Source organism: Sceloporus undulatus, chromosome 5 (assembly GCF_019175285.1).
Source record: "Sceloporus undulatus isolate JIND9_A2432 ecotype Alabama chromosome 5, SceUnd_v1.1, whole genome shotgun sequence".
Lineage (NCBI taxonomy): Eukaryota > Metazoa > Chordata > Lepidosauria > Squamata > Phrynosomatidae > Sceloporus > Sceloporus undulatus.
In genome coordinates this window covers 178308354-178326991 of record NC_056526.1, presented here as the reverse complement: position 1 = coordinate 178326991, position 18638 = coordinate 178308354, and the positions used below count along the sequence as shown (strand labels likewise).

At 38.5% G+C, this 18638-nt stretch overlaps 1 protein-coding gene across 1 annotated transcript in view; it reads left to right on the top strand.

Moving 5' to 3' along the window:
• Window positions 1-18638, top strand: part of PTPN13 (protein tyrosine phosphatase non-receptor type 13) — a 181365-nt gene that overhangs the window by 39513 nt on the left and 123214 nt on the right. Inside the window, exon 2 of the mRNA XM_042468450.1 lies at window positions 7581-7700. Coding sequence (XP_042324384.1) covers window positions 7586-7700 — 115 coding nt within the window. The 5' untranslated portion in view covers window positions 7581-7585. The remainder of the gene's footprint in view (window positions 1-7580; window positions 7701-18638) is intronic.

The window sequence follows — 18638 nt, the reverse complement described above, 5'->3', positions numbered from 1 at the left end:
AAGGAATGGGGAAGTTGACCGTTAATTTATCATACTTAATGACATCACCAGGGACTGCCCCTTGTAACATCACCCTGGTAGTATCACCAGGACTCATCTCTTGTGACATCACAAAGGATCATTTCCAGGAGCCCTTTCACATTACCTAATAGCACAGTGATTCCACTTCAACTGCCATGGCAACATCCTGTGGAATCCTGGAGGTTGTAGTTTGGTGAGGCACTGGAGCATTATGGCTTTAAAGTAGACTCAAAGCACTATAAGCATGTAGGGCTTTATCACACGATAGGTGTGTTGCCTGTTTGCACTGACTTAATTCCATGTTTGATCTTTCCTTATCACACAACTTTGTGACTCTTCTGTTGCTGAACTACATTTCCATAATTACTGGATCACATCTTTTAACTGATGGGAAAAATCCATTAATGACTCCATTATCACTGCTGTCTGACTATTGCATTTGGTGCAATAATTTCATTTGGTTGCAGTTGTGATATTCCAGCAGTCATGCTTCTCCTCTTCTCCCCCTCTCTGTCCCCAAGCATGGTGAAGTCATTCCATTTCTGGTATCTGCACAAAAAGAACTAGAGTATTTGTTCTCTTTAACTAAGACCAAGTGTAATTGCCTACAATAATTCTGTTGAATTATTTAAGTTAATCAAAATTCTTCGATATCACCTTTCAAGGCAGTTCACAGAGTAAGATGATGAAACAATGCAGTGTAAAATACAATTAATGAAAGCAACATAAAACATTTAAAATAGCCACAAAAATCATTAGTATACAATGGATGGCTAAACTATGGCCTTCCAAAGGTATTTACATTACAATTCCCATCAGTCTTGCCACTCAGAGCAGTTGCAAAGAAATTTAAGAAGGACTGAATGCATCTTAACTCGAATTGACACATTTCTTTTGGGGAAAAAATTACTTGCTTTATTATTTGTGGTCTGGAAAAGTAACTCTTGTTACTAAAAGTAGCAAACAGGGAGACCTAATACGTTCATCTGCCTATTTAAATAGGGTTACCAGTGCTAAGGAGCTCTTTGAAATACTGCTAGTCACTTTCGATTATTGGATTAGTCCCAGTCACATTTTATGCCAATTAAAAAGGAAAGTTGTAAGAAGGTGAAAACATACCTATAAAGGTACATGCCATTTTGGATTGAAATCTGTTGAGGTATCATAAAAATCACCTGTAAAATATACAACCTGAATCCATTTCTTACAGTTGGAACAACTGTGTGTCAAGAACCTTACAATACAAGGTTCTTTCATATTTACAAGGATTAAGTTATTTTCCAGTTATATTTACCCATTTTGTTGAAGAGCTCTGTAGAATAAGACATGATGCTAGACATAAAATCATAGAATCATCATTATCTAAAGTGGGTGCTCCAAAATACCTATCTCTCCTCCCTTAAAAATAAGAGAGAGAGAAAGAGAGAGAGAGAAGCCATTCTGTGTGTGACATGAAGCTTGGATTGGAACATGCCATTTGGTGTCATGCAACACATCAAAGAAACAAGTTGTTCTGGTTCCCAAGGTGAATCTGGGAAATTAGAATGGGAGGTGTGTTTTGTTGGGATAAGTTTGTCACATGTCCATTGTAAAATCAGAGTGACTGAGTCATTCATTTCAGAAATGGTAATGTGTTTTTAGTTTTATTATCAGTGTACATAAGTGAAAGAATTTCCAGGGGGTTAGCTGCATTGTTACAGCAAAACCAACAAAAGACTCTTGTGGCATAATAATAATAATAATAATAATAATAATAATAATAATAATAATAATAATAATGCAGTTGGTCCTCCATATCCACTACTTCTATATCCATGGATTCAACCATTCACAGCTAGAAAATATTGCACACACACACACACATTCCAAAAAGTAAATCATTTTGCCATTTTATATAAGGGACACCATTTTACTACATCATTGTATTTAATGGAACTTGAGCATCCATAGATTTTGGTATCCACAGGGGGTCCTGGAACCAATCCCCAGCGGATAACAAGGACCCACCGTAGTAGTAGTAATAATAATAATAATAATAATACATTTCTTTGCTGCCTCTCCTCAAGGCTTGAGGCGGGATACAACATGTTAAAATACAAAACATAATTAAAAACACATACACCCACAGGTAAAATAAAATACTGTAAACCCATTAAAAGAGACTCATAAGAGTTCATAATACAAATTAAAACATCATGATTTAAAATGGACCTGGTAGGCCTGCCAGAAGAAATATGTCTATAGTACTTTTTTAAGTGGAGTCAGCATTTTCAGCTCTCACATTTCTTCTGACAGGTCATTCCACTGTCTGAGGGCAGCAGACGAAAAGGTATACCAGTATAAGCTTTTAGTGGGGCCCTAAATACCCTAGAGGCACCAGATCCTGTCCAATCTTGGAAGCTAGGCAGGGTAATTCCTGGTTAGTACTTGGATGTGAGACTGCCAATGAATGCAAGATGCTTCTTTTTATGTTTCAGAGGAAGGAACTGGCAACTTGAAGTCACATAGACACACAAGCTTTCAGTGGACTTCAGCCCATAAATGTCAATGCTCAATTAACGGCTACATGTTCTTTCAGTTTTATTTAATGTATAATATTGTTGGTTTGTAAAAAAAAAAAAAACCTGCAAAGATTTAGCATCAAACTGAATAGGAAATATGAAGCAATCATAAAAGTTCATAAAGCCATAATAGAAAAAAAATCTAAAAATAATTTGTACAAAGTTCATTAGTAGAACTTATTCAAATGCATTTATCCCAAACTATTTTTCATCCCCTGTACTCTATAAGCCCCTGGACTATGGAGGGTGGAGTGATGACAGGTCTTAAGCCCTTCCCTTTTTTACTACCTGCCCATGAACGCTGGGCCGAGAGGCAGCTTCTGCCCCTTTTCCACCAGGGCTTTAATGAACATTTCGGGCTGTTTAGCATGGAGAGTGTTATCTCGGCACCAGCTCCTAGTCCCCTCCCTTTTCTTTTTTTCTCCTGGATTTATATTGTAATGTTATTTAGATTGTGCATTGTTGAATACTGTTTTATTTTTAGGATTGGGATGGGGGGCCGAGAAGAGGATTAATTTTGTATTTTTGATTTGCTAAGTTAATTGTCATATATTTTTCATTGTTCTTTGTATTTTTTTTATTTGCCGTGTATTTATTTTTTTGCTATTTATTGCTATCATGATTTGTTATGTTATTATTATTGCTATTGGTAATTGTTATGTAATTTCTTTACTGTTGTAACCTGCCCTGATTTTTCATGATTGGGCGGGCTATAAATAAATTGTTATTATTATTGTTGTTGTTGTTGTTATATGGGGAATTCATTTTGTTGGCAATGGTAATAAAATTATACCAGTTTGATTCGAAAGGATCTGTCTTCTCCTTAGTTACCAAGATGACTAAACTGAAGCTGTTGTATTTTGGCCATATCATGAGAAGACATGACTCACTAGAAAAGACTCAAGATAGGTAAAGCAGTAGGAGAAGAGGAAGAATGCATTCTGGATGGAGAGACTCAATCATGGAAGCTATGGACTGAGTCTGCAAGACCAGAGCAGGGCTGTTGAGGACAGAGTGACTTGGAAGTCTCTCGTTCATAGGGTAGCCATAAGTTAACGTCAACCTGATGGCAGTTAATAACAACAAGTACCAGTACTGCTCATTCCTCATGAATGTCTAGAGTTCTACTTTTTTTCATTAGTAGTATGGTTCAAATTGTCAGTCCAGCTATGTTAGACAATTTCCCAGGCAAAAATAAGATGGCACAAGACTTTTGACAAGAGCTGAAGATAATATCTTGCTGTACTTTACACTGATGAGGCATTAATTGGAATGTCATGTCAAATTGGAAAGTTGTAAGATGCCTCTATAAAATTAATCCTTCTGATGGATACAGCTGGGAGTGTGTGTTTGCTTTTTACCTTTTTTGTCTGACATGAGGAAGGACAAGCGTAAAATTAAATGTATTCCTTAGGTCAGGGATAGGGAAACTTTTAGCATCCAGTTGTTTGGGACTTGTCCATACTGGGAGGGCCTGAGGGGAATTGTAGGCTAAAATATCTGGATGGCCAAAGGTTCTTTGTTACTGCACTGCACACCCTTAAGTCCCGACATTTTAAAATCTTTTTACTTAGAAAAGAGAATGTTGAGTAGGGGACACAAGGCCAGTTTTTAAATATCTAGAAGACCATTGTAAAAAAGAGGATTCTCAGCTACAAACCTGAGTCACTGAGAGGAGAGGAAACTGTTATGGTACAAAACGTTGAATAGTTGAGGAGTAGTGGAGAAACAGAACAATGTTTGGACAGTGGACTGTTCTTTCTGGAAGCCTTTTCAAAACAGACTTTCTGGACAACAGCAATTTTAAATGGTCTTGCTGTGGTTTACAAAAGTATTGTTTAAATAATGTTAGAAGTCACATAGCAGGATTGCTTTCACTCAGATAGTGATTTCCCTCACCATCAGTTATATGCATGTGTATGTGTATATTTTCCTCTCATTTTGTGATGGTTTGGAAGTATTTAAATTGGATGAGAGGAAGAAATTGGGGGTGAGATGTTGAGAGTTGCTGACTTAAAGGAAAATTGGTTTGCTTTTGAAAGATTGTTGATGTAATTTTTGAAATGGAAAGAAGGTTTTGTGCCATTTTAAATCACTCTATGTTTATAGGCGTGCTGTAAATCGCACACCCAGATCCAGGTGGCTTACATTATATACAAAACGTAGAAAGACAAAGAATGTGGAGCACAGCATTCCTGCAAACACTTGAAGACATTCTTATTTCACTAGATAGTGAAGTTACTATTTCCCCAGCAATTAGAAAAGTTACTTTGGGCTGGGGTTAAATCCAGTTTTATTTCTAACTACATTACACACAATGAAATGAATAGGATTTCCCAAACAACACAGCTTTCAATGAGTGCTATAGTTGGGAGTAAAAGTGGTTTTAAATCTTGGACTACAACTTCCAGAATGTCATATTTTATATTTTACTGTTGTTAACCGCCCGGATTGGTTTGCCAGAGGGCGGTATACAAATAAATATTATTATTATATTATTATAGAATTCTATCCTGTCAGTCTAGATAATTTAGAATAGAATTGGAAAGTAGGGGACATTCCTCTCTATATTGTCAGAGAGAAAAAACATTGTCAGAATTTTTGTGTGTGGTTGAAATAAAAGGTTTTAAAGAAAGAATAGCACTGGATTCTTTGCTTGCTAACCTATCTGTACCACTGCAGTTCTTTTTCCTGGAATACATCTGCAGCACACAGCTCTTGACAATGCAAATTGACAGAATCATAGAATCATAGAGTTGGAAGAGACCGCAAGGGCCATCCAGTCCAACCCCCTGCCTTGCAGGAACCCTCCATCAAAGCATCCCTGACAGATGGCCATCCAGCCTCTGTTTAAAGACCTCTAAGGAAGGAGACTCCACTATACTCTGAGGGAGTGTGTTCCACTGTCGAACAGCCTTTACTGTCAAGAACTTCCTCCTGATGTTGAGGTGGAATCTTTTCTTGTAGCTTACAGGAATTACAAGCAAGTATGAAATAGCTCCTATCATTTAAGTGAGCCCAGGCTATTAAACTGGAACATTGACTTTTCTTTTGTCATATCAGTTCCAGCTTTCAACCTGGAAATATCAGCACACGAGGACCAAACCCCAGTTCAAGCAGCTCTCATATATCTCACTCTTAAGTATTTTTGAGCTGTTGCTATTGAAATAATGTAAAGAAAATGCAGTTTTGTTTTGGATTTTTAAATATGTAAATGGGACCCACAACAAATTTTACAGTCTGGAGTATTTCTGTTCAGAGTGTCAGCCAGCCAACCATGCTGCCTTTCAGAATACAGTACTGGTACATTTTTTTCCTGTTTCAAAACTTATTTCTGCATCTCCAGACCTTGGGATCCTCCCAAAATTTGTCAATACTGCTTTATTTGCAAATGGTGTCTTTTTTCCCTGTATAAGGATCCAGCCTTAGAGAGCAGAGTTAGTTTTCAGTACGTATGATTGAGGGCCAGTCAGAAAGAGGGTATATTTGCAATAACAGTTCAGTGTCCCTTGGTCATTTATTTATTGATGTCACAAATGAAATACCCATGTTTTCTGTTTTAAGCACATTCTTAGTCTCCTTGTCATACAGGTCAGAGAACTTTGTTCCCCGCATCCTCTTTTTGGGTTAACTTGAGACTGATTTCTCCCTCCACCCCAGCAGGCACAAACTTATGTATAAAGTGAGGGAGCTGTTGAAACCTGCATATTTGAGTGGATATTTCATAAAGTTTCTTGTCAATAAATCACTGTCTTGGGCAATAATATTTATGCACACAGATTGCACTAATGTATGTTTTAGGGTGGTTTTTAGCATAGAGCAAAGGGAATGGCTTATCTAACTTCAGCTGTACTGCAATGCCACCACTGCAAATAGTTGGAAGGAGTTATTGCATCTGGCAGCTCAGCAACAGGGATTACGGCAGGTGGCAGAGGCAGTCAGTGGAGTCTCATGTAGCCCTACCAGCAAATTCCCACTTAATATCTCAGTCTGGGCAACATGTAGTTCAGTGCAGGCAAAATAGCCCATAGAGCTTCTTAGAGGAAGGGATGTAGTTGAGTGATGGGATGCATTTCTTCATGCAAAAGGTTCCAATTTCAATCCCTGGTCTGTCCAAGTAGGTCTGGAAAAGAACCCTGTTTTGCGAGTCTGAAGAGTTAATTTAAATCGGTATTGAGAAAGTGTTCCTCATGTATGTTTCTTATGTTACACTCATGTAAAAGCATAGGCGGTTTAGTCAAAGACTTGACCCAAAACCTCTGAGTCAACCTATTCACAGACCAATGTAAGTACTGTACTTTAACTTTTACCAGAAAAGGAACCATCCCCTTCTCTGAGTAGAGTGGCAAAAGGCAAGAGCTTAGTCCATCCAGGAACACCTAAAAGAAGCACCCACCCCCTCTACTCTCTCTGCAGTTTAATAATGGATTTTGAAGACATGTTTGAGTGACACCTGTGTCCATCAAAATGATTCTTATCTTCAGAGCAAAATTCCTCCCAACCGTATCCAAATTCTGAATTGTTGTTGTTATTACTGTTAACTTATTTATTTCATTTATATGCTGCCTTTTTTCCAAAGTGGGACCCAAGACAAGTCCTATAAAGACTCACTTTAAAAACCATTAAAATTTTAAAAACTAAAAATCATCACATAAAATAATATAAAGTTATTTAAAAGACAAAGTTATAAAATATAGATAAAACATCGTAATAAAAAGCTTCCGTGCTTGTACATTAAAAGCCTGCTTAAAAAGGTATTTGCCTGCCAGGGAAAGGAAAGCAGGGAGAGGGCCATCCTAACCTGTGGAAAGTAATTCCAGAGGCTGAGAGCAGCCACCAAGAAGGCTGTCTCTTATGTTCTCACCAAGCGAGCCTGTGATTGTGGCGGGACCAAGAGAAAGCCTTCCCCATAGATCTTAGGACTCTGGCAGGTTCTTGTGGGGGTGATCATGTCCAGATGCATTCTTGAACAAACTTTATCTTGTCTTGCTTTCTCAGATAACATGCATGTAACACTAGCTGAAGCCTTGGAGGTTCGGGGAGGACCATTGCAAGAGGAAGAGATATGGGCTGTATTGAATCAGAGCGCTGAAAGCCTTCAAGAGTTGTTCCGAAAAGGTAAGCCCCTGATAGCCTAGTGTGATGTTGGGTTTCTGTTAGCACTATAATAAATTCATGCAGTAGAGAAAGTATTTACCGTATATACTTGACTATAAGTCGACCTCATATATATGTTGAGGGCAGGTTTTGGGGCCAGAATTATAGATTTTGATATGACCTGTGGGTAAGTCGATGGTAAAACTTAGGGGCATTTAATGAAGGATGTAAAGAACGAAGAAAGGAAAACAATGCCAAAGAACTTACAAAATTCCATCAGGCATAACTATTTGTGCTCATACTAAAGGCTGGATGAACGAGAGAGTAGAAGGGGGTCAGTGCTTCCAGGGCAGATTAAACACTTGCTTTTCACTCTCTATATGTATATATGAGTATGTATATATACATACTCATGGCACTACAAGATCTCTCTACGTCCTGATTCTACAGACTAACACGGCTATATCTTTGAATTCTAGCTATATATATATGAGTTAAAATACAGTACTTACATTGACCTGTGCATATGTCGACTCAGGTTTTTGGGGTCAATTTTTTAACCTAAATTTCTAGACATAGGTAAAAATACTCATGTGAGTATACAGTATTCAGTAAATGAACACAGAGTTTGAAAAATAAAAGGCACTAGTTATGCTGGCTAGAGGATTCTGAGATTTGTATCTGAGAAAATAACTTTCAGAACTCTTAGTCTAAGTTGTCTACACTGAAAGGAGTAATATGTGAAACATTAAAATTCCATATTAATAAAATAAAAGCTATGAGCCAAGCATTTTAATTATTACCAGTGCCTTTGTAACTCATTGGCCAGATTGGTGAGAGGTGTGAACAGCTTCCCTTCTGATTGGAGAACATATAGGAAAACGTGGGACCTGTGACAAAATGTTGCAGTGTGTCCTTTCAAACAGGAGGATATGGTGTGAATTGGCCTGTCATTCAGCCATGATCTCCCAGTGATACACCATCCTACACGCACATCCATTTCTTCATTTTTCTTCGCTCTTTATAGAATCATAGAGTTGGAAGAGACCGCAAGGGCCATCCAGTCCAATCCTCTGCCATGCAGGAAATCTAAATCAAAGCACCCCTGACAGATGGCCATCCAGCCTCTGTTTAAAGACCTCTAAGGAAAGAGACTCCACTACACTCCGAGGGAGTTTGTTCCACTCTCGAACAGCCCTTACTGTCAGGAGGTTCCTCCTAATGTTGAGGTGGAATCTTTTCCTGGAGCTTGCATCCATTGTTCCGGGTCCTAGTCTCTGGAGCAGCAGAAAACAAGCTAGCTCCCTCCACAATATGGCATCCCTTCAAGTATTTAAACAGGGCTATCATATCACCCCTTAACCTTCTCTTTTCCAGGCTAAACATCCCCAGCTCCCTAATTCGTTCCTCATAGGGCTTGTTTTCCAGACCATTCACTATTTTAGTCGCCCTCCTTTGGACACACTCCAGTTTCTCAATATCCTGTTTAAATTGTGGTACCCAGAACTGGACACAGTATTGAAGCTGGGGCCTGACCAAAGCAGAATAGAGTGGCACTATTACTTCCCTTGATCTAGACACTATACTTCTATTGATGCAACCTAAAATCACATTGGCCTTGTTAGCTGCTGCATCACACTGTTGACTCATGTTCAACTTGTGTGGCTACTGAGCATATTCAGTGCTTCTTGGGCTATATTTTGTGGGGAGAAGTTCCCATTAGTTTCATTTTATACCTTTTCAAACCAGAATGCTGATCTCTCACTCTTGTTTGACTCCCCTTCAGTGAGCTCTTGGATCCTGACTTTCCCATTGAGGGGATGTAGTCTTTATCCCTGTGACTACAAGGGTTACAGACTTGCTTTTTTGTTTTCTAATGAAGCTTGAACCTTGAGGAAAGAGACCTAGAATCTCTCTCGTTATAGGTTCCCATAGCTTATGATGAGGCTATGTCCTTGGGCTCAGGTTATGATACTGTGAATGCCGCTGAAGAGCAATGCGGGCAGGCACATCAGTAGCTTTGGTTTATTGGGAATATGAAGAGTTGAATGGAAGAAACAGCCATGCTGTAAGTTCCCATCCAAAGCATTTGGAAATCTGGTGTTTGCGAAGATACATTTGGCATTTTGTCAAGGAGAGAAGCCTGGGGCAGTCTCTTCTCCTGCTCCAAACTTCTTGACAGAAAAACGAGTCTCAAAGGGCACACTTTATTGCTTTCCTCCCACTCTTTCTCCCAAAATGCCCACAAAAGCCCACTGTCGTTTTGTAAGTGCATAGATGAGTTATTATGTGGATATTGTTCTTTTTGAAACGAAACACAGTTGCAAACTTGTTTCTGAAATTATTTTGATTTAAGAAGCAATTGAAACCCTTCCCCCCTTTTCTTTTCCTTTCTGTCTTGAACAGCTGTAGAACTGTTTGCTCCTCCTTCAGTTGGGTTAATTCTATACAGCTTAGTTCACTACTATTGGTTCACTATACCAGTAAAGGCAGATGGACATTATGGAGGGACCATCTGTCTTGGAAAGATCATATTTCCACACTACATAAAGGAAATATGATCTGTAAGGAGGGAAGGTGGTAATACAGCTCACAGTAATTATATGGCCATCTTCATTACACTCATAAAAATAATCACACTTATATTACCTGCAGAGAGAGATGCTTGTTCTTGTTGTTTGACGTCAAATCAACTTTGACTTTTGGTGACCATATGAATTAGAGACTTGCAAGACATCAGGTTATTAACAGCCCTCCTCAGGTCTTGCAAGCTCATTAGTGTGGTTTCCTTGATTGAATCTGTCTATCTGTAATGTGGTTTTACCCTTTTCATACTTTCTTTCCACTTTACCAAGCATTATCACATTTTCTAGTGAGCTATGTAATCTTGTGATATATCCAGTATGATAGCGTCAGCTTACTCATTTTGGCTTTTGAGGAGAGTTCAGGCTTGATTTATTCTCTAACCTATTTATTTGTATTTTTGGCAGTCCATGAACTCATAGAACTCTCCTGCAGCACCACATTTCATATGAGTTATTCTCTTTCTGTAAGTTTTCTTTATAGTTCATCTTTAACAGCCATATATAGAATTTGGAAATAGTTTGGTATGAATGAACCTGTCTTTGGTATTTAATGATCCCTCCCTCCCTCTGTGTATATGCAGTTGCCCTTACAACCACCCTGTAATATGAGACATCTTATTCCCATCTCATGCTACAAGAGGCCTGACACCTTTTTATAGGGGTTGAAGTCACACGGACTGTGAGACACATGTGACATCAAGATTGTTTTTCTGTGGTCCCTACCCCTTTTCCTTTAAAAAAATTGGAGGATTCCATCTCCAGGCTGCACAATTCTCCTCTAAAATAAGCCTTCACATATACCTTGTTTTAGTAACCCCTGGTGTTTTTGGGGTTTTTTTATTTAAAAAAAGTCATTACCAGTTTATTCAAAAGGGATGTTGAAGCCATTGAGGGCCCAGAGCTGTTGTAAAGTGGTATCTGGATCATCTGATGTTGCCCACTCCTACTTTAAAACAATGCTAGGAAACCTAGTGTCATTTTGCTATTTTGGATTACAAATCCCGTAATCCCAGAGTATAAATCCCATAACCATGTCTTTTACCATACTTGCTGCTGTATGTGAGATTTGTGATCCAGTACTTCAGGAAGGGGATATCAGTTTGTTTGCCTCTGTAAATGCTTTCAGACCTTTTTGCTTATCCATAATCTGAAGGTGCATCTACCTGAAATGTAAGAAATCTGTGACTTGATATTAGTTATCTGAACCATCAAGATCCCATCTTGGCTTTTGAAAAAGCTCAAGGCAGCTAATGGCAGTAGGCTAAATGCAAGTTAAAAATGCAAGTAAAACAAATTCCTACATCTCAAAATTACTAAAAACAATCTGCAGTAAACAACATAGAAATCCAGTGATTTTTGGCCTAGCTGTGGTTGGGTAGCAAAGGTACCGTCCTCTTGGTCCAGCACAGTCCACCTTCCCCCTGAAGCTGGCAGTAAACATTGGAGTTACTGTCTCTGGCATTCACTGAGATTATTTCAACCTATTGTTATCTCTGCACCCTAAGTATTTTGTAGATAAGATGTTGACAAGGTCATTTTTGAGAAATTTGAAGTTTCCCTGTTTTACTTAGAAGTATCCTAAATATAGTGTTGCTGGTCTTTTCCAAGTACCCTGAAAGCTCTTGTATTATATTTTACAGCACATAAAGGAAAGCTGCACAATGGCCCAATCCTGTGCATGTTTTCGTAAAACAAAGCCTTTCTTTTTTTTTTCTTTTTCTTTTTTCCAATTGGAGTTGGCTTCCAGTTCATAGAACTACACACTGCTAAGAATCAACACTAAGGCAGCTTGGGAATTGCCCAGGGTTCATGAGTGCTGCCTTATTTGGAAGCCCACGATTATTGCATAACAAATCTGATATTCCCCCTCCTTCATAACATGCATGCATACACATAGTGCTTTATTAATTCAGAGGCTCACACTTCTGAATTACACTCTTATTTTCGAATATCGGCATTGTCTTCAGAGCACTTTGATGGGCCAGAGCTGATGATGTAGCAAGAGTTCTTGGTCCTTTCATCTTCCATAAATGGTTTTTATTATTAATTCATGAAACCAAACTGTACCCGGGCTGGGGATGTGAAAACTGTTAAAGCACAACATGTAGCAGCTACTTTAATTGCATATGTGGTTTTTTGAAAGATGGTACGTACATAATTACAGGTTTTGGGCAATGTTGTTGATATTGGTTAGTCACTCTAGAGAGGTTCCTCTCTGCCCAACCACATCAAGTGCAAACTCACAGCTACATCTCTTACTAGCAGTGTGGGATGTGTCACAATCCATCCACTTCCCTTCCCTTCAACTGTACAGCATGTCCTAACATGCTGCATTAGCTCTGGCCTTCTTTTACCTCTGGCCTTACCAAATCAACTCATGTTTACCTTGTTATCTGGTAAAACTTTTGAATTAAGGATATGACATTGAACTGCTATTAATGTCAAGGGGATAGGCATAATGTGCCCTGCCAACCACAGGTGGCCCCTCAACCCGATTGTTGTGGTCCCTGAAGCCCTACCTCTCAAGCCCCAACTTTCTATTTTTTAAAAAGCTGCAATTTCCAGACAGATTTTGCTCTACAGCAAAAGCAAACACAGCAAGTTCCCCAAACTTGTTCAAATATTCCCACTTCCATAAGCATTCACCATACTATCTCCAAATGCACCCCCCCACACACACACACAAATGGTGACAGGAAGTGGTCCAACTTTGCCTTCCCCAACTTTGTGCCCTCCAGATATGAAAAGAGTGGGGAAGGCTGGTGTTCATTTTGCAGGACAAGGGCTATGGAAATGGTAGTCCAGCACACCAGGAGGAATCAATTTGAGGAATGGAGTCCTAGATCAAATGTCATTCACCTAAAGAGCATGTGCTTGTGAATATGTGGAGCTGGATGTGTGATGCTTGGCAACACGTCTGTTCATAATGAAAAAGCACGTGCATTGGAGACTGTTGATCAGAAATCTTAATTCCCCCTCCCTGTGAGTCTATTATTTTCCCCTGTGAGTTTCCTGTTTCTATGCTGACTGGGAGATTCTTTGGACTTTGTAGTTCAAAAACATATTTTTTTTAAGCTCTGATGAAATGCAAATGCAGTTGTCAGGACCTCCATGCAGTTTTATATGTAAGCAATTTGTATCATTTGCAGTAGCCCCAAGAGAAGCTCCTCTGGCCCTAATTGGGATGCCTTAATTCTAAAATTTCTAGCAACTTTCATTATTCATGGCAGAATAATAATAAGAAGAGGATGGTGCTTGTACTTCAGAAGTTTATATGAGAGTGCCCTTGAGCTAGTAGAGAACTTGCTTAATATCAGTTAAAAGATCTAAGTAATAAGAACAAAGTCACTTCTTGCTGGAGTTCCCAAGCAGCATCTCTCAGACAATGAGATTGGATGTACAGTATCCAATATTCACTGTTATATACCATAGCTTCTAACTTAGTACTGATGGTGTACATCAAGTTGTATTAATCTTTCTCCCCCCCCCTTACTCCAAGATAAGGAACAGAGTATTTTGAATCTGTTCCTGCTGGCTTGGAAACCTCTTTAAGATTGATCTAATGTACACTGAAGCAGATTATATAACATGTTAGGAAGTTATATATTACCAAAAGTAAGAATCTTTGGTTCTAATAAATACAAAAGTAGGTTAGGAGGCACAGTCAATATTGTAGTCAATTTCTAATTAAATAGCCAATATCATAGTCAATATATTAATTAATGGATATTAACAATCATTTATACATATAGGTCAAGGTAACAGTGATTAATCAAATATAAGTGGAGGGATTTTATTTCTTAACAGTGAAACTTAAATATAAAAATGAAGCATAGAGGGAAAAGCTGTCCATTTTGATCCATTTGATGTATTTCTTCCAGCTACCTATGCCCCTTCCCCTTAGACAAAACTCTTTGGAAGTGCATCCCTTGTGTACTTGCTCAACCTGGAAATTTATTTCTGCCACCACAAATGTTGGCCACACCTGCATTCATTTCTTGTCTCTGACAGAAATGTTATTGAGGCACAACCAGAATCCTAATGTTTTGTCTCATTTCAAAACTTAAAAGTGAAGAGGGCCTGGCAGAGAGTACCTCCCTGTCTATGTCAGAACATGGTGACAACGAGATGGTACCTTACATCTATTTGCTAATCCTTGTCAGAATAAATGCATTAATTGACATTCCCCATTCCCAGATTAATAATGTTTAATTTTTTTAACTTTTGTATATTAACGGTTTTACTTCTGCCTTTTAAAATTATTTTTGTATTTTTAAATTATTGTAACCCACCATGAATCCCATTCTGGGAGAAAAGCAGGATATAAATCCTTGAAATAAATCAAAATAAATAAAGAGAAACATTTTGCTTTGCTGAATGGCTTTATCAAATAGGGCCAGAGCTTCATCTAATCCAGAATACCTCATCCTCTCGTCTCTTGTGCAATGATGGTCCTATTTTGGCTACTGAAGGGCAGGTTTATTAATTCATTCATTTTAATATACAGATAGAGTATCCCTTATCCAGTTTTCTGGGTACTCAAAAATCCAAAATTGTCCACATAGATGGATGAGATAGTGACCCCTTTGCTTTCTGATGGTCCAATGTATGCAAACTTTGTTTTATGTACAAGATTATTAAAAATAATTATGTAAAATTATATAATTATTTTAAAATATGGATAATAATACGTAAATGAATTTCATGTTTAGACTTGGGTCCCATCTCCAAGATATCTCATTACTGTATTCCAAAATCTGAAAACCTCGAAATCCAAAATACTTTTGGTCCCAAGCATTTTGGATAAGTGAGATTCAGTCTGTAATGCCTGCTTTATTAATATGCAATATAATATAAATGCAATATAATAAAGTACAGTAACATCCAAAATCCACAAAGCAGTGGCCTTTATTGGGCCAACTAAAATGCACAATATACATGTTGCAAGCTTTCAAAGCTCCATTGGCTTCTTCATCAATCAAAGGTGTTAAATATCATACAGGAGGGGTTTCGCCCTATGGCTCCTCCTCAACGTGCGTCCTTTCTGGTTTATCCTTGGGTCCCATCTCCAAGATATCTCATTAACTGTATTCCAAATCTGCAAAACCTCGAAATCCAAAATACCTTTTGGTCCCAAGCATTTGGATGTGAGTTCGTCTGTAATGCCTGCTTTTAATTATGCATTTTGCAATTAATAAGTACAGTACATCCAAAATCCACAGCGGCCTTTATGGGCCACTAAAATGCCACATATCATGTTGCAAGCTTTCAAAGCTCCATTGGCTTCTTCTCAATCAAGGTGTTAATATCATACAGGAGGGAAAAATGTGATTGAGTCTAGAAGGCCTGCATTTTGTAAAATGTGTGGTGTGTTAGTCTCATTCACTTGGTATGGAGGGATAATGCAGGCAGGGTCTCCTCTTTCTGGCCATGTGGGTACTGAGATTCTTAAAGTCCAAGAAACAAAATTTAAATTCCATTAGCAAGACAAAAAGCAAGCACAGAGAAGTTATAGCTACACGTAATAGGAGCTAAAGTATGAAATACAGCGACAACAACACATTTTTAAATATTTCTTCGATACCTTGTGCAGATTGTGGATTTGTCAACCAATACAGCAGCAACTGTGTTTTGAGCAGTGTGAACTTAAAATGGGCTGTGCGAAGAGGCACACAAGACCTGTTACCGTGGGTCAATGAAATTTTGGGATCTTTCATTTACCATAGAAAACACATTTTTGATTTAGAAGGAGCTGTAGGTAGATGCTAGACAGGAGAAAAGGGGCTGACAGTTGTGTCCGCCTTCATTCTGCATCAAGATAGAGTGTAGATCTTAGGTTAATCTGCAGAAAGATTATGCAGGTTGAAAATGCCTATCCCAGGCTGGTCCTATTATTCCACGGTTTAATTACCTGCATATAACACTTGTCATTTTAGGGTGTAGGCTGTATCTTATATTCTTGCCATCTGTGAGGTTGCATGCTGGATCTTGCACCTGTGTGCGTGCATGAGGTCAAAGTCAACAGGTCTATCCAGTGATGTACATTTATGTTACAGATACTGATACAGTACAGAAGAGCAGGTCTTTTTCATTCCACATTCGTGAGGCTAGTGGTGCTCTAAAATAATGATAGACAAAGACTTTAACAAACGCGTGCTTCTGGGGTTATGCAGCCCAGCTTTCTGCATTCTGGGGACTGTTGAGTACAGACACCAGCAGAAGTGTGTCTATTTTGGTTTTTCTTTCCACATTTTCTTTTTAAATACTCAGAGGTTTTTTTCCTGACACACATACAAATTTGCAAATTTGAGATTTCTTAAATAACTGAATTGTATATGTCCCCAGTTTGCACTGGCTGAATTCAATAGGTACTAGATTATTTCCAGCCTGGAGAGGATCATATTATATCTCTACTATATACCTGTTAATGAGGAGCTAGTCAGAAAGAAAGAGGTGGCAACCCTAGTTCAGCATTAATCTGGTAAACAAAAACAAACCACAAAACCTGGGTTTCAGACCCATACTTTAAGCATTAAGCACTAAAGTCCTAGGTCTGGATGAAGAATCTGCCCATTTTGATTTCTCTCATGTTTGATCCTCTCTCACTTCAAGAACTCTCCATCCTGAACATGGTAAATATTGTGGGCTTTGGTAAATTCTTAGGAAGAGCAAATTGAAATAAAATTCCCTCTTCCTTTTAGTAGGGAGATATCTCGTGTTCCATCAGAGATGAGAGAGTAAGAACAAATAAACCAATACAATAAAATCAAGATAAGCAAAACTGCAGTGGATAGTCTGGGAGCCTTGAGTGGATGGGGATTTGATCAATCTCTTGGAAGACAACAATTGCAGCCCCACTAATGAACAGAATATAAGCTTGAGATATACTTTTGAAACACCAACTACTAGTAGTGTTACAGAAACCTCTCTATGCAGGATTATGTCAGCTTTTAATTTAATTAGCCAAGTGAGAATCTGTTCCCCAGTTTTAATTATTAATACAATAAAGGAGCCAAATCCAGATTGCCAAAATGGAAATCCAGCCATATTTTGTTAAAACTGCAGCCTGAAGAAGAACTCCCCTGTATTGGGGGGGGGGGGGGGGAGATGGAGATAAGTCATAATAAACTGTTTTTTCAGAAATGGAAATGTATGGATGTTCTGACACTCTCTCATTGTCAAAACACGGATTATTATTTTTAATGGAGATCCTTACCATCCAGCATATCTTTTTCTTTGTTTAATTGCTTTCCAAGGATTTCTATACCCCCCAAAGTGTGATATTGGGGGAGGGGGGGTAGAATATGAGAGTGACCAGAACATCACTTCCAGTATTTAAGGAAGGATAGTCTGTGGCTTTTGGTAGTCTGAAGGGACAAAGGTGCAGCTTTCTGAGTGCCACCCTACTATTTTCATTTTATTTGCTGTAGATATGGCAGTTAGGTCAAATATCCAAAGAAACCAGATCTCTCTGAAGCTAAGAAGGGTCTCCTGGTCAATACTTGGATGGGAGATGATAATGAATACCAGTAAGTGTAGGCTATATTTCAGAGGAAAGAAATGACAAAACCACCTCTGAGTATTCCTTTTCTTAATTAAGCCCTATGAATTCATAGGATTTGCTATGTCACAAGCAGCTTGAAGGCACACATATGCTCATACACAGTGGAAGTTACAATTATTCTATACAATCATTCATGTTACATATGTAAGTGCCAGTGAATCACACACAGCTTTAAGCTGATGACATGCTGGGAGACTTGTCCAATCAGTACATAGTTTTATTATGACTATGCATTGACTGTTTCAGTTGACAGCTCGAAAGGAGGTTCTGATTCTTTGTGTTTCAATGGTAGGGAGTGCGCTTTCCTGTCTGCTGCTCATCTGGTGGAACAGGGATTGTACAAACAATTGTGCCCTAGTTACAGAGTGTAAGACTCAAAAGACTCAATCCATCCTTGCAAACCCTACCTAGCGACATAACTTTGGAACATTTGCAATTGACCTCTTGTACTAAGGCCAATGAACCTCAATTCTGACAGTAATCTGGTTCTTTTAAGTACATTGTATTGTCTTTTAATGTTGTGAGCTGATCTGGCTCCCATTTCTGGGAAAGGAGCAGGATGAATAACAACAACAACAACATCTGTGACAGCATATATTTGTAAGAAAATCAAATTAGATTGTCATCCCAAGCATGAAAAAAATCATATTTTTGTGGGGTTTTCAGGCTATGTGGCCATGTTTCTAGAAGTGTTTATATTCCTGACGTTTCGCCAGCAGTTGACTGCATCTTCCCTGAAGGCCAGCCCAGATGTGGTGAAACGTCAGGAATAAACTTCTAGAACATGGCCACATAGTCCGAAAACACACA